The sequence below is a fragment of the Topomyia yanbarensis genome, chromosome 1 (genome assembly GCF_030247195.1).
Source record: "Topomyia yanbarensis strain Yona2022 chromosome 1, ASM3024719v1, whole genome shotgun sequence".
Lineage (NCBI taxonomy): Eukaryota > Metazoa > Arthropoda > Insecta > Diptera > Culicidae > Topomyia > Topomyia yanbarensis.
Window position 1 is genome coordinate 202671510 of NC_080670.1, and position 26490 is coordinate 202697999.

Sequence of the window (26490 nt, forward strand, 5' to 3'; positions counted from 1 at the left end):
GACTTGTAGAGCTGTAGCAGATTTTTAAAACCAACCAATCCAACCAAAAGAACTAGTTCACACTTTGTGACTAGATTTTTTTTTCGCCGAGTGCAGAGATGTTTGTTACTCTCGTACTCTTCTCAGTCACAGTGGCAAATGGCAAGCTGAACCCATTCGTGAAACGAGGAACGTGTTTATTTTCTTTAATTAGATCATTTTCACCCTGATCACATACAACACTCTTCTACGACGAGGACGGCGACAGCAACGACGGAGGGGTAGTTCATGCTGGGACGGAAAAATAAATGAGCTAACACACTGGAGTTGGGCAAGAGAAAGTGATTTCATCGTTGAAATGCGAAGAAAATTGTTCGTCGAGACGTGTTGTGGTGTTTTTTATTGTTGGAACGGCAGGGAGTCGTGCAATAAGACCTTTCAGTCATTTCAGAATGGGTACGTTTGTTAGGCTACTGGCTGTTATGGTGAAGCTGCAGTATTGCTTCACGTATTGCATTGCAAATTAAAATAATTCAAATCAAATCTTTCGTTACTGAGATATGGTCGCTTAAAGCTTTTGGGTTCTTTCTTTTTTGTTTTCCGTTGCGCATTGCATAAAGACTTTAATTTACATTCTGCGACAAGATGATATTGTTAACCGGTAAATTTTTTGTCGTCTGCAGCTGTAAATTGCCTGCCAGATAATAAGTTTTTGTGCAATTATCTCAAATTAAAATATCGCTGTAATGAAAATCTACAATCAGTCTTATCCAGCTGAGGAAAAAGTACTACATTTTCAATTTCAATGATATCCACTCACATCCTTACACTCATGACATCGTTCTTCGAAGATATATTCTCGACTCAGCAGGGGATCTAAACCAGACATTTTACACATTACAGTACATTTTCCTAATCCAGTCTTACAAACCATGGAAACTCCCTCCCGCTTCCAGTGAATGCCAAGGTTCGAGTGGCACAAATTAAATCCAATAAAATTCACCACGCTCATCCATCCATTCATCCATCTCAGATCCGTAAGACACGACCAGCAGCAGAAATCCATTCCCAGCGTGAGTCGAACCAAAGGCACACTGACACACGCACGCACACACGCACCGAAAGAGATTGAGTGTGTGCCGACATAAATCAAAGCGAGCGAACGGGAAGTAGTAGTCGGTACCACCAAGAGCCATAAAACATATCACTCAAGAATTGTTCGCCGAATTTCCAGCGGGGCACCACCATCACCACATAATTTAATTGGATGGCTCCCCGTAGGGGAGTGCGCCCAACCACCAACCGACCACTTTGAAAATCACGGTCGCAATTCTCAAGATGTTTTCCGGTCTCTCCCCAGCCCCCTCCCAAAAAGCTTCACACTCTCTGTCTCTGATTCCTTTCCTTTCCTTCATCTCTCGTTTCAGGATCCTGGCGGCGTACAGTGTGGCAGCGGCGATAAATTTCGATTAGACAATCGGTGATCCCGCGGGAGGTAAAGCCAAGTGATTTAGTGCAGTAATCTCATAATTGAGGCTAGCATAGATGGGGAAAAAAGCGGTGTGAATTTCTGTGAAGAAACTGCGATGGAGTGACTCGGGCAGCTCAAGCGTGGAGCGAAATTAGATCAGTTCAAGTTAAGTTGAGAAGCCTAGTTTGCTAGTTGGACGTGCCTGGAAAGTGTTGATACACACGGGAATCCAGTTTCCTTCCGGGTCAGAGCAGACGCGCGGTAGTGACAGTGAGAGTTTTGAGTGGAGAAAAAGTTTAAAACCCCAAAATGAGCCCGTCACTCAGAATTAGTTTGACATCGTCGGCGGTGCTGGTGCTGGCCTCCTTGCTGAATCTGGTGGAAGGTAAGTGTTTTATGTTTGACAGTTTATGACTGCTTTAAAATTAGAATTTTAAACGGGGTCAGCGTTGCCAGAAATATGCTTTACTTGAAATAGTTCTGAACCATTCTGAAGTGGTTACTAGTAACAATGTTTTAATCAGTCTAAAATCAGTTTAAAACTTCATTGTTCGGCTAATGTCCAATTATGACCGTGGAGATTTGTAAAGAATAATAGTTATAACAGTTCAATTTTACTTGAGATTTGGCCAGGAATTTGAAGCTGCAGGTGAAAATAGCTTCCAAACGTGACTGTACCAAAAATGGCTCAAATAGGTTGGAGTTGTAACTCGAACATGCTGGAGAATCTTAAGTCCAGGAAAACTATTTTTATCTGTAGCTTAAAATTGCTTGCCTAATCTTGAGTTTCTGATAAAAGCCATTATCGTTAATAAACTTAAACTTCAAAGTTTTCTGGTACCGTGATCAGATGATTGTTTTATGGCATTCTGTTTCTCGTCCTTTCATTTCGATGTTTCTTGCCATTGACGAGAGAGTATAGATAAACTTATGATCGGGCAGGATATCTGTGGCCGTAGTCAAAAACTAAAAAAGTCAAAAAACATCCGTCCGTGACACAAGCAGATGTTCCCGGTAAGTTAAATTTCGTTGGAGAATTTGCATAAAATCAGGCAAATTTCATCTGAACTCGGACCGAGAGATTCCTTCTGATATTCAGAGATTGATTCTAGATGAGCTTCGACAGCATCGATTTTTCGGAAAATTTTATTTCGTCCACCTACGCAAATCTCCTGCCAGATCATGAGTTTTGTTATAAATGAACGCTTATCGTGGTCAGGTACATAAGTGCGTTTCGACTTCGTCTCATCAGAAACCGACACTAATTTTTTGTCGTAATAGATTAGCGCCGACTTGACGCAAATCCCTAAACCTAAAACACACTTTGTGTTTCAATCTAACGGCTGGTCAAACGTGATGTCTCCAAAAGTGAGGATAAAAAGTGGGTAAACACCAAAATTTCTCACAAGGACGAAAATTTTTGGTAAAACAAGTCTTTGCACTTGAGGGGCACAAATCCTTACTTTTTACATGGATGCGTTTCGGCTTCACTGTGTCTTATCGGCATAAACAGAACTTCTGCTCGGACGAGACATCACGTTTGACCAGCCGTTCGATTGAAACACAAAGTGTGTTTTAGTTTTAGGGATTTGCGTCAAGTCGGCGCTAATCTATTACGACAAAAAGTTAGTGTCGGTTTCTGATGAGACGAAGTCGAAACGCACCCATGTAAAAAGTAATGATTTGTGCCCTTCAAGTGCAAAGACTTGTTTTATCAAAAATTTTCGTCCTTGTGAGAAATTTTCGTGTTTACCCAATTTTTATCCTTAGGGTGAAATATAGCATAGCGGTCAGGTAGTTTTCACCTTACCCAGAAAGATAATTTCCGTCAAAAAAATGATCAAAGAACCGTAATTTGCCAGAATCGTGTACTTAGAGATGAGAATTTCACCTAGAAAACTTTCCTAATACCGCAGCAGCAAATCGCTTGCCAAACAATAGATTTCGGTCGCTTCAAAAAGGTTCCTAAATCAATGCATTTCTTCGAACTGTGGTCAAAAAAATTTTGATCAATAAGATGATTTTAGTGCACAGTACAAATGAAAAGTTTTCGGTGCTAATCAGCGTAGCCGAGTGGAGGTAGGAGAGGGACGCTTGATATTCTACCTCGGTTTAGTGCAAAAAAGAGATAGTCTGATTACACCTAAGTTTGAATGAGTGTAGTGTGGTAGTGTAGGTAGTGGTAGACCGGTGTAGTGCACTGTCACAAACGAAAATGCCGTAAAACTTCAACAAGTTCAAGACCTGTGTGATCTGAGACGTATAATATAACAAGCTCTTTAAAAATATTATTTTGTTGAATTTTACATTGGAAATAAAGATGGTCCGAAAATTCAGAACTCTTCTACGCAACCCGTATTAACAAGGTCGCATGGTACAAACAGTCAGATTCACAACGAAGAATAGGTATTCCATCCGTCACAAGCGCCAACAAAGACCATCCAGGGGCTAACTAACCATGGCTCGATATCACCATGACCTGGCCAGAAATCAGAACTTTTGTACTAACGGGACATCATGTAGCGTGGTCCCAGGTTATTTGCAGCTGAGCATTGAACAAAAGTAGTGTTATTTTTTGGATTAACTCTATGGTTGCGACCGAGTCGGTTGGACTGCACTGATGAGACGTCGTCCTAACGTTAGTTCTAATATAAGTGTCTATTTTGCCCTACTCTACAAAATGGTTTCAATCAATTTTCTCCCTTATGAAGAGATGTCATAGCAGAGAACAAAGAACCGTTATTGTTATTTCTGCTTCGAGTATCAGTTGGATCAAAATTTGGGACGAAAAAGAAGAAAAATTGAATCATATTCATATAAAACTTTTGTCCAGAAAATGTAAATTATGTGCTCGAAATATTTTTTTTTCAATTCGTGTATTTAACACGCTTTGATGCCTAAACTTAAAGGAGTCATGGGCGATTTAGATATTTATAGAAAATGAATCAAAAATAACATTTTCAATGTGTTACCATCGAATTCGTCGCATGCATTTATTTCATTATGTTTCCAGTACAAGTGGGAAACTGTTCGTCATAAGTACGCAGCGTGGTTTGAGAATAGACAAATCCAGGTTCCAGCGTAACGAAGGAAGGAACGGGGTGTTTTAATCGCATTCTCACTACTCTTACACCGTTGACCTGGGAAAAAAATCTTCCATGTAGTCTCTACTACCAGAACGAAAATAACGATATATTTGTCCCGTTTGTTTTGCGAACTTTTCGTGACGGAAGCCTTCGATGGATGGAAACAGACTCAAGTAATTGCCGGCGACATAAGTTTACCAAGTATTGGCGTTTGCTACGATTAATGTGTTAAAAGGACTGTTGTATGGTCCATTCACTAAAAAAGAGAGACATCATTGGTTTGGGACACTGATTTTTTTTAAACATTTAGATTTCGCAAAATTTTTACTCGGCAAAATAATTTGAAATATCACACTAAACAGGAACTAATTCGAATCAAGTTCTTCGTTTATCTGGACGATTATCTAGATAGGATTAAACAATGCTCTATCGTTGCTTATTACCATAGGTACGATTGCATATTCACAATTCAGAAAAGTGAGCTCCGTTATAAATGAAACATCGAGGAGCTTTTCTCCTAGCATACACAAAAGGTTCTGCGTGGTAAACATGCAGTTGCTCGTTCTTTGCCACCTTTCATGAGCATGCAGTGTATTCAAGAAAAATAAATTGCCAAGGGTTGTTTCCCTAAACAAATTTTTGACTACACCACTATATAATTTATCAGAAAAAACTATTTAATTTTACATTCCCTATTCTTTTGAAAGATTTAAAAAAAACTCTTGAAACGGTGACGAACAGATGCTGCAAAAAAATTGTCAATAGGCAGAACTCGAACTAAAAGATACAGCTTCAAGCCCTGCTTCTAGACAATTTTTGAACGACATTTCGCGTTTAAAATTTCCTTTTTTTCAGTTGTTCAGTTGTTGTAAAAAAGCTCCAACTAATCAGATACGTCCGAGGCCAATACCTTATTATTGGTCTAGGAAACTGTTTTCGTCTACAGCTGTACATTTCTTGCCAGACTATGAGTTTTTTGTATTATTTTATAAGTGCATGCAAAATAAATTTAACGTGGAATAACTTGTGACGCAGTCTGATTTAACATTCGTCCTGAAAGCTACTGCAAATATCTGGGCTGATATTGTTTTTTATAGCTTATGGTTCAACTAAGAAAGGATCGAGAAACCGTCATCTCTGAAAACGAATAAAACAGTTTTTTTCACACCGTTGGAAAATTTTTCGCAATCGATCAATTATGGCTGCTTTAGAAGCTTTCTCAGCTGAACATTATGCTGTGTAAATAAAGATTATACTACCAAAAACAAGTTTATCCCCGAAATTGAAGCTCTAGTAGGCGACACAGTCATACATTTCGCTGGAGTATATTGATACGTTTTTCTCAATTTGTTCGTGTCCGGTGTACATTTGTGTTGTTCTGCTTTTATTAGTTTACTATTATTGATATTTTTTTGTTTCTGTTTCGCATTTATTAATTCTAATTTTTTTAATCCTATCTATTTATCGCCACATACAGAAGAAATGAACATTACGTTAATCCCAACTGGTAAACTTATAGATGCAACTAGTCTTAACATTTTAGTCGCTCTCCATGCATGTCTATTGATGTCTTTCCGTTATTTCGTCGCGTCATTTACACAATTGGTAATCAAAGAAGGCGACTAAAATGCTGCTGCTTGACATAACTTAAGAATAAAAAAATTTATAGATATACTTTCTATTGATTAAATAATATGTAACTTGAAAGAGCGATCAAAATAACGTCAGTTAGTCCTATTGCTAATGTATACGTTTTTGTTAAATGAAAATTTTTTTAGTCAGTATGACATGTTATTAACTCGATAGCCAGAAAATTCGTTTATTGTTTAGGATGCTTGCGCATAGTGATGATGCAAACGTCCATCACCTAATTTGGAACAGTTGAGATATAATTTTGACAAGCATTGAATTGATGGAATACTTAAGCAATACAAATCTGAACCTACTCCATCTAGGAATTCACCCGATGTGGCAGGTAAGAGATGTTAGATGTAACCTTCTGCTCCGACAGCATTACGCCTAAGTTGGCAAATTAGCTCGTATCGAACCGTCGTTTTCTGATCATAAACAAATATTTGAACGTTTCGCTAGGTAGATATCATCACATATTGCAATCCCCAATTACAAACTGGAAATAATTCGTGGAGGGTTTGGCGACTAGTTTGTATGAGTATTTTCCAACGGTCTCATCTCCAAGTATTGACGATTTTTAGAGTGATCGCATAACCTTTCTATATGAGAAAGGCAAAAATGTACCAAGGTCCAAAAAAATCAATTTTTGTCAAACATTATTTTTTCGAGTTTACATCAAATCTCAATGTATTTTAAAGTCATTTGGCATCAAAAATACAAATTTGATTTTGAAAATTTTTCATTTCAGTTTATATGGGAATTTGCTGTGTGATTGCACTCTTCAACTCGTAACTCCGGAACCGGAAGTCCAATCGATAAAAAATTCAATAGCAGCCGATGGGAAGGTTGTACCTTTCATTTAAGACTTTGTGCAAATCGGTCCAACCATCTCTGAGAAACAGAGGTCACATTTTTTTCCACATACACACATACATACACACACAGACATTTTCCGATCTCGACGAACTCAGTCGATTGGCATATGACACTCGGCCCTCCGGGTCGGGATTAGATTGACGAATTTTAGAGTGAATGAGAAAGGCAAAAACATTTTTAGCAAATGTTAAAAGTTATGCATTTTTTGGTGAGCAGTTCTATGTTTCTCAGACAATAAATCAATTTTAACTTTGCTTCCTATTATATAAAGACCCTTATTACAGTACATCTCTACAAAAACGAGATCAATTTGAAAATAAATCTGAGGATTATGATTGATTACAGAACTCTGGAATTTTCTATTGGAATGTTTTCAGGCAGGAATTATATATTGATGCTATTAGACAACTGTGAAATCAAGATCAATAGATCAGTTACATATCAGGACCCCATTCCAAAAATTTATCAAAGGTCCTCATGATGTTTACAACAACAGGATATCAATGTACGGATCAGATAATTGTTATTGTAATATTGAATTAAATCAGTCTGCATCAATAAATTTTCAACTTCAATCCAATATTTTTTTTTTGGGTGTATGGTGTTAACCCCCAAAACCTTCTCTTGGCTACGCCGTTGCTTGGAGTTATTTATTTCGCTTTTCATTTTCCGATATGTTTCAGATCGATCCGATGGTCATAAGTTAGAAAGAACAGTCAGAAGGTTCGCACAAATGAACATTTTTGCACTGATAAGTTATCAAGTTCCTTCCAGACAACTTGGAAGTGTTCGGTGATTATTTCTAGCGGTTGTAGATAGAAAAATGAAATACAAAATTAGATTTATCGAAATAATGTTTGGCATATTTCAATGGACTATTACTATATTGAACAATAAATAGGCGACAAAGAGTAATCCACAAACAACAAGCCATAACTTTTAAAGTATTCTAAATAGATATTTGAAGTCTTCAGTAAAGTTATTCGCAAAAGTAAGAGCTACAAATTTGCTGAAGGCATCATTTCGATATAATCACTCCCAAGAAAATTTGTGAAAATATCTCACTCATAGGGGGATTAATCAGCAAAAGCACAATACCAAAAGAAAGGGCATATTACCTCCATTAAATTCTCCGAAGATACTTTTGACCTAAAATAAGCCGTTTCGGCGTTAATAATAGATTACATGTTTTTGGTCATATTTCTGGCAATGGGAAATGATAAAAATCTTTCGTCCGCATTTAATGTTAAATATCTCTTTTGATAATAGTCCGATTTCAACAATCTATAGCTTGTTCGAAAGGTATTCGTTAAAGCTGTCTAAAAACATATAAATTGTTAATCTATATTGGCAATTTCGGCAGATAAGTTCAAAAAACTGCAAAAAACGCCATTTTTACGCATTCAAACATTCATATCTTGGTAACTAAACATCAGAATCAAAAACAAATTAATAGCGTTCATACTGTTTTTTAGTTCTTTCATTTAAAATTGGTTTGGATAAGATCGGTTCAGCCATTGCTGAGAAACACGAATGAGAATTTGTCCGTTACATACACACACACAGACACACACAGACATTGTCCCAAATCGTCGAGCTGAGTCGATTGGTATGTAAGACTCGGCCCTCCGGGCCTCGGAAAAAATCTTGAAAGTTTGAGCGAATTCTATACATTTCTTTTATAAGAAATGTGAAACATATTTTTTTGTGGACTACTTTACTCCAAAACTGGAGAACAAAAATTGAGTTTGTAGTTCAATTTTTTGTTGGCTTTTAACAAAATCAAAATATTCATTGTTTCACTGTTTTGCTTTCGTCATAATAGAACGTAGTATTTGGAATATTATTCATGAATACTTTCAATCATTGTGAACTAGTTCACGATTCCTAATATATTATTCACGAATCAGTATCCGTGCTCGAAAAATAGTTCACAAGATCATAAATATTATTCATATATTCGTAAATTGCTCCGTGATTCCTAGCACATGATTCACGATCTATCTTGAGTACTTATAATATTTAGAAGTATCCCTAATCATTTTCAATTTTATGCAACTCTCTGCACATGGTCATAAAATTTTCACGTGAACTTTTTTACAAAGTTTAGATTTTTTTTGCATTAAATAATATAAAGTTATATCCAGCTATCTGCGGCTTATAATAGGTGCGAGCAGCAGTTATAAGATTAGGACCTCGAACGTAGTTATTCCCTTGATAAGGTGATGATGGTGTGATGTCCGGACAGAAAACGAAAGTTGTGCTAGGCAACCAAAATGCATTGTGGAGCCACAAATCATTTTTGTGATGTAGTTCACAGTACAACATACCGCGAATCAGTCACACTTTTATGATCCAGTTCATATTGTCACGTTATTCCGAGTTGAAAAACCTGTTTTAATCCACCTAGAGCTGCAATTGTGCCTTTCTCATTTCTCCAAACTATGATATAATAGCTGGTTCGTACAATATAACATTATGGAAATCTCTTTCATTCTTATTACACTTGGCAAGTACATATATAAGAGCACCTTTTTGCATTCATTGCGGTATCGGTTTGAATCGGAGTTTTCTATGTGATCGCACTCCACAACCCGTAACTCCGGAGCCGGAAGTCGGATGGAGATGGAATTTAATATCAGTTTCCGGGGACGCGACACCTTTCATTTGAGACTAAGTTGATCAAATCGGTCTAGCCATTTTAGAGAAACCAATATAACCGTTATTCTGAATTTGGATACTTCAGGATCCGTCGATGGTGGCCAGTGTGACCAAAGAGCCTTTGAATGACTGTTGGGGACCTAGATCTACAAATTCAACAGTTGTGCACATTTTGGAAAAAAATCATCTTCTTACATTCATCGCAGAATTCGTTAGAATCGGGATTTGCTGCGTGATCGTACGTATCACCCTGTAATTCAGGAACCAGAACTCGGATCCACACAAAATTCAACAGCAGCTGATGGACCTTTCATTTAAAATCAAGTTTGTCAAAATCGGTTCAGAAAATTCCGAGAAACCGATGTGGACAAATCAACAAATTTTGTTTTGTAACCATACTCTTCAACTCGTAATCCGGATCAAGATGTCGGTTGAAAATGAAATTCAATAGCAACCTAGGGAATATTATACCTTTCATTTGAATCTTAGTTTGTAAAAATCGGTTCAGCCATCTCAGAGAAACCGATGTGGACATTTTGTTAACAAATCCGCACATACACACATACATACATACATGCATACATACATACATACATACACACATACATACACACAGATATTTTGCGATCTCGGCGAATTGAGTCGAATGTTATATGAGACTCGGCCCTCCGGGCCTCGGTTAGAAAGTCAGTTTTTGGAGCAATTGCATAACCTTTCTATATAAGAAAGGCAAAAGAATAATATTTAATTAGCTTAATAAGCATGAGTTCAATCCATACTATGTAGCATAATGAGTTCAATGTTATCTTCATGTGATTATAATTTGGAAAGGTTGGTGGAATGGGTTTGAACATGTAGGGAATGGGGGGTTAGTAGAGTGGGAGTGGAGGATGCATCAGAAATCCTTCATCTTATTTTGGTATACGGGGTGGATGAAGGAAATGCGGGCGTGAGGGTAGTCCAAGAGGAGGGGAGTGATGAAGGAGGGAGGTGCAAGGGCAAGGCGGAGGGGGGGGGGGGGCGGCGACGCAATACTCAACTGCATATTTTGCCTTCCATTTGAGACTTGGTTTGAGAAAATCGGTTCAGTCATCACCGATGAACCGATGTGACTTTAATTGTGGAATATGCCCGAAATTCCGGACTTCCGGAATCGTCGATAGTGGACAATATATTCAAAGAATGTTTGATTGGCAATCAGTGATCTAGATCTGCGATTAGAAGTAATTTGGTGACCATTTCAATAGTTTTTAGCCTCTGAGGTATTACGATTGTACCGATTTATATGGAAAATTCCAGTGTATCCTTACTAACACCCCTGTAACTCCGGAAGCAAGAGTCAGAACCGAATGAAATTCAGCAGCAGTCAATGGCATTACTGTATCTTTCATTTGAAATCAAGTTTGTAAAAATCGGTAGTGAATTCGTTGTGGAATGGGTGTGATATTAGTTTAGGAACTTGGCGGGTTCCCCGGGGGTGTCATGAACCGTCATAGGTGGCCAATGTGGTCAAAGCTGCTTTGATTGATCATTAGTGATCCAGACCCGCAAACTAGAGTAATGTTACATCAATTTTGATATGTTTTACATCATTTGAACATCATGGTGGTACCAGTTTATATGGGAATTTGCTGTGTGACCGCACTTTTCAACCCGTAACTCCGGAACCGGAAGTCGGATCAACTAAAAATTCAATAGCAGCTTATGGGAACGTTATACCTTTCAGATGAAACTAAGTTTGCGAAAATCGGTTCAGCCATCTCTGAGAAAATTGTGTGAGTTTAAATGACACACACACATACACACACACACACACACACATACATACACACACACAGACATTTGCCGATCTCGACGAACTGAATCGAATGGTGTATGACACTCGCCCCCCGGGCCTTGGTTAAAAAGTCGATTTTTACAGTGATTGCATAGCCTTTCTTTATATGAGAAAGACAAAAAACGATAGTAATTAAAAATAGCATATCACCTTGAAGCGAATAGAAATTACGAATATCATGATAAAATTACTGATATCATGAACATGTGTCACATTACTCCACGTGTTGAATTTGAAAGTGAGTTCAAAAGTGAATAAAATATCACGATTTGGTGAATCTAAATAACGAAACTCGTGACTAAGATCATGCAGTCATGAACATAAATCGCGCTCAGCCAAAAAAAAAATCCGACAGTAAACTAATCAACAAAATATCATGATAACGTAATGAGAAATTACGAAAATCGTGACGAAGCTCCTGAAATCATGAACATTGTTTAACTGTCGGTTCATTTAGTAGATATAGTTTATACAAACCAACACGAATCATAGCAAAACTTTACATGTCCAGTGAACAATCATAGTAACCCAACCAAACATTGGAACGTAACGCCATGTCTATTTTTGGCGCGAACTGGCTTTTTGGAAACATAGCTTCATGAACTTAGTTATGATTTTCGTAAGTCATTCAGTTCACGAAATTTTTTCGCGTGAATTTAACAGCGGATTTTTTCCCTTGTGGGAACCTTGATCCTTAAAAATATTTAAAGACTGTTGAAAATATTGGCTAAGTTCAAGCGATGTGTCCTTTGCCATGTGTTCGGATACAACCCACAAGCAAGTATCTTTTCACATTTATAGTCTGTGCAACGAAATTTTCATCGAAAAATAGATTCTGATTTGCTTCTAAAATCGGTTTCGGTGGACAATCGCACCGTGTGAAATAACAAAAGGAAAACGAGAAAAAGAATCGCTGCACAGCCAAAATGAAAATTTAATTAAAGCTTCTTAGAATATGATAGGATTACCGTTATGAAATAGTCGGCTGCAGCCATCTGATCCGGGAACATTATCGCGAGTAAACACAACCGGTACCGGTACCTGCTTGCCGGTAAGTTTGAGGGGGGCGAGTCAATAAATTTACCACCAAAATTTGCATTTAAGAAACTATCCGAAAACGAGTCAAGCCTAATTAGAAAGCAGCATCGGAATCGCCATAAGCTTATGCTAGAAATTACTATCTGAAGCTGTAGTACAATTAGTCTAACCCTGAAATGTGATATCAAACTTTTGCTTAAATTATTGTTCAACCAGCCCTGTCGCCATTCATATCCGAGTAATTCTTTGAAATATCCAATAAAATATTTTATAACGTTTTCATAATTCAGCCAATCCAGTAAAACCTATAAAAATCTCCCTCAATCAATTCATTATCACCAATCTCGAAGACAACTAGACTGAAAGCAGTTGAATTGAAAACAAAATGCGATTCAACCACAGCTGAGAAACCATCAATATTCATGACAGTCCCCCATCCCCTCGCGGCACCCGATCCGACAGACAAGACTGGCCGGGCTAGATCCCATAGACAGACGAACCTTCCAATGAACGAGTCAAAGCGGTCGGCCGGGTGCGGGGATCAATTTCAATTGGACCCAGCAGAAGCAGCTAACACGATGCGAGTTTAACTTTTTGTCACCCACTCAACCGACCGGCTGGTCGGCGACCAACGGGTCAGGGGTCAGAGGTGGAACAAGCGCGCACAAGAAAAAGTCCTTAAAAAGTAATCCCGCTAACGGGATGGTGACAATGAGTCAGTGGTTCGAAGGCGATTGGGAATCTCGATGAGCAGGAAGCAGTAACGATTCAATCGAAGTACGAAATCGGTAAAGTTTTGATTGATACCAACATTTTTTTTATTGCTTCGAGTGACTATCTGTTTCTTTGCGGTGGTTGAAGTTTTTCTTTTTCTTTTCAGCCACTTACGAAGCAATTTTCCGCTTCGATGCGGCGATGAGTGATAAGGATTTGTTACCTAGGGCAGCTGCGGTTATAGTAGCAATTTTGCAAGTAAAAACTAACTTGACTTTTCTGATTGTTGCTCTTTCCCAGTACGACATGATTCGAAACAATATTTTTCCAACTTATGCTGATTTCGTTTTTAGAGCGGAGTCGCTCTAGGTTCGCTCTGAGCTGTCACTTTTGTATGGATTTTGTAAATATTAGAGCGAACCTAGGGCGACTCTGATCTAAAACCGAAATCGGCATTAGTTTATGTTTTGTGACCCTTCGTTTGAACCCGCATTTTTCAACCACAGTCCAAATATTGAAGCAAGCCGACCCAGCTATAGCTATTAACCCTTTTAGCACGTGCCGAAACGATTCAACTGATGCTTTATGGCAACTGGAAATCCTAAATCAAAACCTCTCCGGAAAAATTGTCATTAACATAAACCATTCACTGTTCGGAGCTCTTATCTTCTGACCGCGTTCAATCCACCCCACTCCCCAGTTTAAGGTTCGTACGACGCTACACTGGGCTGGTCCCGGCCGGGCCGGGTAAGGGCAAAGCGATACGAAATGGTGCCCCAAATGTTTCAATTAAAACTCATTTTCAACTGAATTTATGGAAAATGAAACGTTTTATCAGTTGTACCTACTTCCTGCAATCAACCCTCCTCCAGCAGCCTGAGTTCCATGGGAAGTGAGCGGAATTGCTGGTTCGTTTCGTTATTACGGAAGCATAGCGGTATTATTTTATATGAACGAGACGAGACGTAGAGAGAGAGAAGGGTTAAACGTTTGACTAAGGTTGCTATCGGATTGTTCGGTAATTAGATCAGGATTAACTGGCTTGGCGAATTTGTTTGCCGGGGTTTCGCTTTTGGGGGGATGTGATTGATGTTGGTGGAATATAAGTTGGATTTGATATGAAATTAAATTTGGTCCGAGTACTGTAGCCGGTTATGTTTGAATAGTCTCAGAACTATTATTATTACTTTATTATCCTCAGGCAGTCGCATTTAGGTAACCATCTGAAGCTTTAAGATAATTTCGTTTGAATCGCAGAATGTGGTACACTTAGTGCACTGGGTGATTATCGAATAAGTTAGCACAGGTTTTTTTTATCAATCGACTCAGTGAACGATTCCAGAAACGGTTTCCTAAATTTAATATTGAGTTGCAGAATTTTTCTATTAATTTCCGTTTTCCCTGTTGGCTGCAAAACGGTCCGCTCATTCAGAACAATGCGCATATTTCCCGCATATTCAACATCGAATTCATTTGGACTCTAATGTAATCTTCTTCTTTATTCTAATGTCACAATCCTGTTTCATGGGTTTTGGGTAATAACCAATGGAAAACAGATTGTTCATAAAGCAAAACTGAATCCATGTATAAGATTCCTAATGTTGTGAAATAATTAACGGACAAATATGAAGAACTTTAAAAAAAACATCGTACACTCGGCCCGAAAACTATATTCTGAAAACAATCAATAAAATCAGTAATCCACACCTGGTTTATGATAAGTGCTGTGCACTAGTTAATTAATAAAAAAACATGGTACTGAGTTCAGGTGGAATTCAGGACTTGAGGCTCCCAACAAAACCGAATAAAGTTAAAAATTATACAAGTATGCCGGCCTTACGAAACAATAGAAATAACCTGCGCAAAATTGTTTGCAGAAATAATTAGAAAGTACCCAAAATAAAAGCAAAAACTGTAGAGAGAATTGCAGTGAAACAGTAGATATAATTGCATAAGTTGCCACTCTGTGATTGACCACAACTAATTAAGATTGCAAAATGTTCACTGCAACAGCATGCTTGGAACTAATATCATGAAGCACATTGTGCAATCTATATTGATCCCTGCATATGCCGATCAATACCGACGCCGGCCACGTCCGAATGCACTCAGACAAGACTATGCGTATTCCCCACGCACATTAAATACGATATGGACTAGTTCCTTAGATGGCCAAATAAACACTGAACAAGCAAAGAAATTAGTTTGCTTATAGTTCAAAGAAATTGGCACCAAACTGCGAATACGTGTTCGCTTACAATGCTATCAAAGCAAAGACCGTTTAAAATTGCGTGCTACAGAAAATGAGCTACTGCTTATTTGCAATGTTAAACTATATAGAACAAAATTGGTCATACCATGTAAGTAGTTCATGTGTAGTAAAACAGTAGAAATAATAGTGGGAAAATTAATTGTCGAAAACTGTAAAAATAAAATAAATAATAGTAAAGGGAATTAGAGGAAAACTAAGCTCAAATTTCAAAAATGTTGCGCCATTAAAAGCTTAATAAATGGTAGAAAAATAACAACTCACGCAATGGCAAAACTAAGAGTAAAAATATCTGGTTAAGTTGAAACTATTTTGGCTAAGTAGTCTTGTGTTGTCGAAACAACTTAAGTTTTGAGTACTTCGACGTTTCGATGCAGAATGGCATCATCTTCAGGGGATAATCTAATTGATTGTTCTTTGGTCTAAAGACATTAGGCTTAAAGGGCTCTTAACAAGAAACGACCCAGTAGATTTGTCCTGAAACTGCTGAGTCAAGATCCCCGTGCATGTAGAAGATAATACAGTTGAGGTTCAGCGAGAACAGCGATTTTCGAAAAATTTTCATGAAATGAAGAGTTTCTCTTCGTTAATAATGATAAATGGATAAATTCGGGTTTCGAGTTGTAAGAATGATTCGGAACCCTGCCATCTGGCTCAGCCTCGTTCTCAGACCACGCTGTATACTTATGACAATCAGTCCCCCACGTGTCAGTACTTCTGAGTAAAATATGAAGAAATGGATTTTGTGAAGCCGGATAGGCTGGATAGTACACGCCATTCCTTCGTTCGTGTCCATTGGTCCACGCACATGCTCAAGCAGCACTATTTACGCACGAGGATGAAACCGCCATCTGTCGGAACTGTACAGACTGTTTTTTCGGAAAGCCTTGTGCGAGAGTAGCTGAAAAGTATCAGCTGCATGCTTGGGGTTTAAACATTAAAATATTTTTTCTAATTGTTGAACGCAATAAAGAAACCAATTTGGTTCACAAACTAATCAAGTAGTTCACCGAATGAAGCTAACCTGTTAAATGACGGTCAATTACACTGTGGTATTTTTCTCACACATCCTAAAGAGATACCTTTTAGTCTTTGCAATCTGTTTGCGAATGGTCCAATATACAATCCCTAAATTGAAATACATGGAGAAATTTAAACATTTTTGAAAAGTTCACTGCAACAGAAGTGTAAATTTGAAACGATAGCAAACTCACATACGGCAAAGATAATGATTGCTTCGTATTAGGGAAACTGTGGGAATCACAAAAAAACAAAATTTATTCGCTTTTATTTTTCATTTTATCGTCAGCAAACCAAAACTTTTGTGCTTGCAGATATCACTCAGGATCGACTGCTTAGCTGCTTTAGGCGTTCATATAACTTGTGTGACTGTTTGGTTTTAGTGTCTAACTGGGGCAAATTTCGGTGTCAGTTGTTGACGAGATGAATTCCGAAACAACAAATCCACCCTCATCTAGGTTAGGTGCTTCCATTTTTTGGCATACCAGATCTTCTCAAAATAAGTTTTGTGTGCAGGGGTATAGGTAATCTTTCCGGAAAATGGTTTTCCGAGGAAAAACACGTGCAACGACAGGAAAACAGTAGCAAAATAGTAGAGGAATTCCACGAAGATCCGTCCGAAAATAAACAAAATCTTGACCGACCATCTTAGATTCCTATGAAACTTTACACATTTCATCGACATGGAAGACTAAAAATTTTCCACAATCAGTAAGATTGTTTTGACACAATACCAATTCTTCAAAAGGGCGTAAACATTTCTACGCGCAATAATTTTAAAATTTGTTTGTTCGATTACTGTATTTTATACAGCAAAACTTTCTGAGAACGAGTTTCAGACAATGAACATTTATATACGAAAAAAATATACACTGAAAAAATGTGTTATTTTTCACAAAATCAAAAAAAAATTAATTTGAATTGTAAAAAAACCCATTATTTCTATTTTTTATATTTTGTCAATAAAAACCTCAAGAGAAAAGAAACATTTTGAATGTGATTGTATCATGGAGAACTTATCGGTAAATTTTTTTTCTAACAATTACTTTATACACGTTTTTTTAAATTTCATACTAATTGACATACAACACTCTAATTTTAATGCAGAATATAATTCTAAGTCTTATTTTAAATCAAAATGTATTTAACAAAAATCTTCCAAAATGCGATAGTTTTCGAGATATTTGGAATTTTGGTGCAACAAAAACAGTTAATTCGTGTGATTATGCTCTTTTTTAAAGTTATTCGCGTTAGCCTATCATAAAATGTCAAATATCTACTGTTTATCGTTTTAAGGACGTAAAAGAAACCTTTTCAGTGTATTTAGATCATGGAGAAGCTTTCAATAAAAAAAAGTTTTCCTAATAACAACTTTTGACACATTTTTATAATTCATACTATTTGCAGTCAAATATACGATTTTCTTTTTGAATATGATTCTAAAAGATATTTTAAATCAAAATGCTTATAACAAAAATTTTCTGAAATGTAGTAGTTTTCGAGATATTTCAAATTTCGTTTTAATAACACAATTCTTTTGTTTTCTTACGACCGTTTCAGAAGTTATTCGCGTTTCTCCATCAACAATAATAACTTTTTCAAAAGGCCCATAACATTTCCTGTAACTTTCTCTTTGACATCAAGGTGATATTGTAAACCATTTAAAAGCTATACGAAAACAATCAAAATACTATTCAACCATGATTATGATTAAACTAAATAGTTCGATCATATTTTTTCGTATAGCTTTCAAATGGTTTCCAATATCACCTTAATGTCAAAGAGAAAGTTACAGGAAATGTTATGAGCCTTTTGTAAAACTTATTATTGGTGATGGAGAAACGCGAATAACTTCTGAAACGGTCGTAAGAAAACAAAAGAATTGTGTTGTCAAAACAAAATTTGAAATATCTTGAAAACTATCGCATTTTGGAAAATTTTTGTTAAATACATGTTGATTTAAAGTAAGACTAAGAATTATATTCTGTAATAAAATAACAGTTTTGTATGTCAATTAGTATGAGATTTAAAAACATGTACCAAGTTATTGTTAGAAAAACTTTTTTACCGAGAGGTTCTCCATCATGTAATTACATTCAAAATATATCTTCTCTCTTTAGGTTTCTGTTCCTAAAATATAAAAAATTGGTTTTTTTCTGATTTGAATTTTTAACACAAATTTTTGTTTTTGTAAAAAATGACACAACATTTTTTTCGGTGCATATTTTTTTCGTACATAAATATTCATTCCCTGAAACTCGTTCTCAGAAAGTTTTGCTGTATAAAATACAGTAATCGAACAAAAAAATTGAAATTAATGCACGTAGAAATGCTCACGCCCTTTTGAAAAATTGCTCTTGTATCAAAATATTGCAATTGTTAGAGAAAACAAATGGAGATTCATAAACCGAACACAACTTCAAAGTTTCGTTCGAATCGACGATGGTCATATTTTGTGGTCGGCTGGTTTCTCATGGAATCCCTCAGTAGACTCAGTAATATGAAAAAGCATGAGGAAATAGTTTAAAAATAGTAAAAAATACTAAGTGTACGAAAAAGCAACAAAAGTAGTAAAAGGAATAAATAGATTAGTAAACGGAAATTTAGTAGTAAGAAATTTGTTAAAGTTATGGGCATAGGGGATGAAAACTGTAATTTAAATATAAGAATTAGGGCATCGCAAAAAAAACATTTTTTTGAATTCTCAAAGGCCCCCCCTCTCATATTGTGACATATGTCAAAGTAAGCTCAGACGCCAAATTTCACATCATTTGGACAATTTTAGACCCCCGCCCACTTCGCTTGAAATTTTTTGAAATTGGTACTCTGGGAAAATATGGAGGAAAAATACATTAAGTGCTATAACTTTTGAAGTAGCAATCAGAAAATTACAATTTATACCTCTTTTGAAAGGAAATAATCTTATTATTTGAATGGAATTAATTTGGCTTCTAGAAAAATACGGGAAAGTGGGGTACTGGGTCATTTTGGTCCCAAAATCCCATATTTTTAATGATTTTTCTGCTCCGTGATGCAAATCATACATATTTTGTAGTTTTTCTGATGTGAAAAAATCTCAGAAATCCAACGGAACCCTTTTGACCTTAGTCCGAATACGAGAAGTTGGGGTTATAGGGCTTTTTGTCATTCATATTAAATTTTATCATTTTCTCATGCATATATCTCTATTATTCTTCAATCAATTTTCATAAAATGTAGCTTGTTGAACGTGTAAAATTCTGAGGAATAAAACAAAAATAAAAACATTAGAGGTAAAATTCAGAAACATACAACTTTTTGATATTTACTCTACAAATCTATTTTTTCATTGTTCGTCCTAATACCTTAACTTCCCCTATTTTACCAGGAATGAATTTTTTCTCATGTGGTCCCTAAGCATATTTTACACTAAAAGTAGTAAATTAAATAAGAATTTTGTTGTTAAATGGAGTTAATATGTGCGATTTTATGATAAAAATGTGAAATCGACACTATATGTCAGATGATTTGATGTTCCTGAATTTTACCGGTAACGAATCTATTTTTGTTATAATCCTAAGGATATTTCACATTCAACAAGGTATAGTTTATGAAAATTGAGTGAAGAATAATAGAGATATATGCACGAGCAAATGATGAAGTTTAATATGAATGACAAAAGTCCATTTAACCCCAACTTCTCGTATTCGGACAAAGGTCAAAAAGGCTCCGATCGATTTTTGAGATATTTTCGCATTAGAAAAACTACAAAATATGTATGATTTTCAACACGGAGCAGAAAAATCATTAAAAGTATGGGATTTTGGGACCAAAATGACCCAGTTCCCCACTTTCCCGTATTTTTCTAGAAAAAAAATATCTCGATTCAAATGCTAAGATTATTTCCTTTCAAAAGAAGTATAAATTGTAATTTTCTGATTGCTACTTCAAATGTTATAGCATTTAATGTATTTTTCCTCCATATTTTCCCATAGCACCAATTTCAAAGAATTTCAAGCGAAGTGGGCGGGGGTCTAAAATTGTCCAAATGATGTGAAATTTGGCATCTGAGCTTACTTTAACATTTGTCACAATATGAGAGGGGGGCCTTCGAGAATTAAAAAAAAAAAAAAATTTGCGATACCCTAATAAGAATACACAGATATGCAACATTTTTCCCAAAGGAAAATAATGAATAAACCAGTTTTCGCATAAGGACACAACACCTAACTTAGAAAAGTTGGATTTGAATGTTTCGTGTTCCATTCCTCAGTAACTGACACTAACTTGCTGCCAGTTAGACGATACATCCAAACTAGCATCACAATAGGTACCTGCATAATAGCAGGCGTTTGATTCTCATTCCCAAAGACAGTACATTTCCCTGCACTCGTCAGCGATCCGGAGCTTCTATGCTTGGCTAACCGAGACATCATTTGGTACCAGCCAGTTGCTTTGGGTATGTACACATGTTGTGTGAACTTTTTGGATTTAGTGTCCAACTTGGGCCAATTTTGGTGTTAGATTGGATATATCGTCTAACTGGTGGAATATTTATGGATTTTAAAAGAAATTAAATTCGGTCGAAGTGCTGTAACGGATAGTTTTGTGAGGATTGGTGCTTGGCATTGTTTAGCTTAACGTAGTCCTCGTATCAATCTACTAGGGTAAAATCGATATGAAGTTTAAACTTATACTAATCTGTACAAGATGGAATGGATCCCATTGGACTGTTGGAACTCTTTCTGATCGAAATTGTTAATTGTTTAAAAACTTTCCACTCATTCAGAACAATGCGCATTTTCCCGCATAGTATGTTTCAATGATATGAATAAAATCTCAAGCATTGCAAGACTATCAACTCACACTTCGTTGATTATCATCACCACTTAAGGCATTCTTCAGTCTACCGGCCCAAAATTCACTCTTTTTCGAACAACCCGAAGAAAAGTTGAACAACATTGTTCAAGATTCCTTACTCATCCCCTGTCCTTCTCTCTTTCAAACATCCTGCCACAACCCGAAACCATAGTTATGAATATTAATACACTTCAACGTGCACCAACGGTAGTAGCAGCACCAGCATCGGATTCCAACCGGATTGTCTTCATGCTAGATTTCTCCTGGCCACTATTTGACCCATCGTCGTATCAGCCGACGACCACGGCGCACAACAAGTGGAGAAGAAAATAGCACAACGAAAATAATTGGATCCGAAATTGAAGATGGATTGCGCTCGTCGAAAAACTGAAAACTATACAGATTCTAGGGCGGTCAAAATTGCAAACAAATTGGTACCGGAAAAGAAGCCAGCCGTACGGCTGGATCAACGCTACCGGTTGTCTTGAAAAAATCTACACCCACCCTAAATAAATAAATAAGTTGGATTGCTACGCGGCGCGCACCATCGGAATGGAACTGTTGAACAGTTTCCCGTTCTTGTGGCAATTTCGAACAGTTTTAATTTTCTTCACTCTCCTCCTTAGTGCCATACCGAAATTAGCCTAGGGTTTTCCCTGTCGCGGATGTTTGCCACTGTAGACGATCGTTACTCACAGTTTCTATTCGGGTTTGGATTGCGCGGGAAGTGGTTTGCCTGTATCTGAAAGAGATAGTATTTCACTGATTTTTTCGTAACTAACTGGGAAAATGGATTTTTTTTACCCTACTCAAGGTTTATTGGTAATGCAAAAATGGAGCGTGTCCATGGCTGGATGCAGAAAGTAAACTGAATTGCTCTCTTACAGCCCATAGATCCCGGAAATAATTCAGCTTTCGGTTTTGCTTCTTTAGATTTTTCGCCGATCTACGAATCGTTGCTCGTAATTCTATAGGAATGGAAAGATGATTGCGTTCTCAGACGTTGCCTAGGGCTTTATCAACCGGGAATAGTAGGTTGCTATTTCAAGTGAAAAGATTGTGTTCTTATCCATTTGCTGATTGCGGTCATTCCAGATACTCCAAAGGGCAAAAAATAAATCATAAATGTTGTGGCCTGTTGTAGAATCAATCGTTAGGCATTTTTTTTTCAATTTGATTTGTAATCTGCATGGTTACAAATGAAACCAGGAGTAATTTCAATTCTTTGTTTGAAAACTTGTGGCTTCGAGTTAAGAATGATTCGGAACCCTACCATCTGGCTCAACCCGTTCTCAGACCACGCAGTGTACTTATGACAATCAGTCCCCCACGTGTCAGTACTACTGTCTCACAATATGGAGAAGTGAATTTTGTGATGCTTGATAGGTTGGATAGTACGGGCCATTCCTTCGTTCGTGTCCATTGGTCCACGAACAGGTAATGCTCAAGCAGCACTATTTACGCACGAGGATGAAACCGTCACCTGTCGAACTGTACAGATTATGTTTTTTTTCGGAAAGCCTTGTGGGAGAGTAGCTGAAAAGTGTCAGCTGCATTCTCGGGTTTTTAAACATTAAAATATTTATCTCTTTAGGATGTGTGAGAACTTAGCAAAATTCTGAGATTAGAGATAATAACTGGTTCGATCATTGATTGAGTTACTACAAAGTATTTGAGTTGCTAATTGTGGATTTTATTTCTCGCTACACCTCACTAAGCACTCAACAAATCGTCGCTGTTGTGCTATCTTATGACAAACGCCATTTTGGGGTAAACTGAATTAGATATGTAACATTACTACTCTGAAAATTCTCTACAAAATGGCGTTTTCAGAATTTTGAAATTTTGCTTGGTTACTGAGTTATAGCGAAAAAAGTGATGAGAAATTGTCAGTTTTTTGATTTAAATCACTGTATCTTGGGATTCGCTTAAGTAATGTAGAAGTTTTAGATGTTTTTATATGTAAAAATGTGTGAGGAACACAATGGCATAATGATTTTTGAAATAAAAATACATGTATTGCGAGAAATATGCAGTTTTACTTTTAAATTGGCAATATTTCATATTTGGCAACACTGTAATTAAAAATTACTATTTTTTCTAGATTGCTTGCTCAATTTCCTTCAAAATGCATCTCATCGATTGTTTCTAGGCCGAATAAAGCCGAAGATATTAATAAAAGTTAATAATTGATGGTTTTTTCTATGGAAAATTTTCCATGCACAATTATGACACGCCATACAAATTTTGCCATCAATACACACCTACGACACGTGTGAGTGCGACTTTTGTTTACATTTATAGTGAAAACTCGCAACATAGTCAACGGAACTTCATGATATTTGAGAGTTTAATACAGAATAGATTGAAGCATTAATTATCTTCTGTGAATTGTTTTTACCATTTATAAGTTTCAAGATATTCAATCTCAAACTTTAAAAATCGTTTTTCTCGAAATGTGCTAAATGGCGCTTGTCATAAGATAGCACAACAGCGACGAAATACCAATCGAGTAAGTTATACTACCTTTATCATCCAGGAGATGGAGAAAGAGCATCAAACGGACGCTATCTATACCGGTCTGTCTGCTGCATTTGATAAATTTAACCACGACATTGCAATAGCGAAATTTAAGCGTCTTGGTTTTCACGGAAAAAGGTTACATTCTTACCTGGTAGGTCGCGAAATGTCAGTGAAAATAGGTGACACTATCTTTGAATCAATCATCACTCCCTCAGGCGTACCCCAAGGACGCCACTTTGGGCCTCACTTATTCCTGATGTACATCAATTACGTTAATGAAGTTATACTTCAACATTTGTAGCCAAAGAAATGTCCGGTTTCTGAAACAGCAGCTTGATATTTTCGCAAATTAATGTCGCTCGTAAACGAAAACCCTATTTCATTTAACTATTCGCTGCAAGGAATCAGTTTGAGGCGAACAACCTGTATTAAAGATCTTGGTGTCATACTTGATAGCAAATTGCGTTTTAGAAATCGCCCTGGGTTGCTGCGGACCCCCACGGACAAACATCGATTTTGTATGCTATCAATATGTTATTTTCAGTTTGTTAGGAAACAAGACTTAAAATTTCAATCTGCACTCGGAAAATATATGTTTCTTCGCGGACTCCAGGTTGAGAATCACTGGCATAGGATCATGGTGTCTGTAAAGAACGTCGCTAGCTTCGTTGCAAAGAAAAGTTCTTTGACGTCGAACTCTTTATGTCGCATAAATGTTTCATATAAATAACATTGATAAACCGTGCAAATAGCAAGGTACCTAGATTACTTCCTTGTGGCACGCTTGAAATATTGGCGAACGAGTTCGAATATTCAGGTCCAATCATTACGAAAGGTCTTTAATTTTTCTGATACCATTCGAACCAGCATGTGCAGTTCGAGGAGATACCGAGCTTCTCGAGATTTTTCAGCAGTTTCGTATGCGGATTTGTATATATAACATCTGTTTGTGACCCAGAATCCACGTAATGCGTGCATCACGCAACAAAAGAATTGGTGGCTACGACAGGACATATACTAAGTAAGGTTTTACCCATGACAGCAGTAGAGCAAGTGACATCAGTCGAAACTTGTAAAAATGGTCGTTTGACATGACATCAGTTCCATCCTGTTTCTACTCGCCCAAGTTTGCCTTAATTGGTTTGGAAATGTTTTCCCGCATTGTAGCGATTTTTTTTTAAGTTCGGATTCAGCCTTTCGCTCACATTTTGTAGGAACTTTCCTTAACCTTCTGTCACTCGCGCTAGTGCACTGAGTGCACGCCGCTATAAAAACACAGCGAAATCGTCTTAGAGCACCATTCGTTCACTGAGCCATTTGCGCAACTTCCGGAGGGTTAATCTATGGTCTGTCCATGAAGTACTCGAACCAGTTCGAATATGTTCATGCAAGTACTATATTACTATAGAATTGCGCAGGTCATGTCTGGTGATGCCATATGGCAACACACGCTGGAATTGGATTAAATAATGTAACAATCAAGAACACGCCAGATAACCTTTATTAATCTCATTCGACACCAGTTTATCCGTAGCAAACCATAACGCGGGTGGCGTCGTGAAAACTGTCGAAAAGAGGCAGCTTAAAACTGCAGGAGTGTTTGTTATTTGTTTTATGGGTGGAAATATCAACTGCGGCGTGAAAGAATAGTATATGATACAAAGTAAGTACCGGACGCTAGTAATTTGATTTGTGGGAGGCTGATACAAGATATTTACTTTTGGTTTTTGGTGACTATTATTTTTATATGTGGGCCCATATAAACCAATCGAAATTTTGGCTGTCTGAATTTCGGCTCAAATGCCACGACTGATTCCGATTCCGGAATCGATTGCTTCATTTGAGTCGGCATTCCGGGCGGAAATCGGCCAGAATTCCGTCTCGAATTTCGGATGGGTTTTACAGGAAATACTAATAATTCCAAACATGTGGGAGTTTTAGTTTGTAATCCATATTAAACACTTTAGGCTCGGGTCGTGTTTCGCAAAATTAAATTTTTTGGGGTTCGGGTGCGAAAACATCAAGAATCTTTGTGCTACATGATCACTTGAGTTCCATTATGAAGAACCCTTGAGTTTCCAAACCAAAGAGCCTAGATCAAAAGCCTTGAGTTCCAAAAGCAAGGGTCTTCGTGTTCTAATGACCTAGACATTGCGATCCAATATCAATGATGAATAAATAACGTTAAATTACGAAGATAATTGAGTTCCAAGATCGAGCATAGCGTTCCATGGTACTATGTTATTATTTTACTCTTTTACTCTTTTACTCTTTTACTCTTTTATTCTTTTACTCGTTTACTCTATACAGCTCCCGTAGGACAACTCGAAAAAAATTCAACCATTATTTTCATTTAAATGCGGTTCACAGGGAAACTGCAATTGACCTGCACACCAAGAATCGATTGTGAAGTCTGTCGAAACAGCAGACTAAGTTTCGCAAAGAAATGTAGTGTTGGCTGTGTTTTTTTTTTGCAATTTCTCTATTTTTAGCACATGGATCAAAACAGGGACTGTTACGTCACATTCAGGCGAACATTTCAACA

The 26490-nt window shown here is 37.0% G+C and overlaps 1 protein-coding gene across 2 annotated transcripts in view; it reads left to right on the plus strand.

The window, feature by feature from the left end:
• LOC131688597 (lachesin) overlaps positions 1-26490 on the plus strand; it is a 232391-nt gene that overhangs the window by 34470 nt on the left and 171431 nt on the right. For both annotated transcript variants that reach the window (XM_058972958.1, XM_058972964.1), the window contains exon 2: positions 1407-1835. In XM_058972958.1, coding sequence (XP_058828941.1) covers positions 1760-1835 — 76 coding nt within the window. In that variant the 5' untranslated portion in view covers positions 1407-1759. The remainder of the gene's footprint in view (positions 1-1406; positions 1836-26490) is intronic.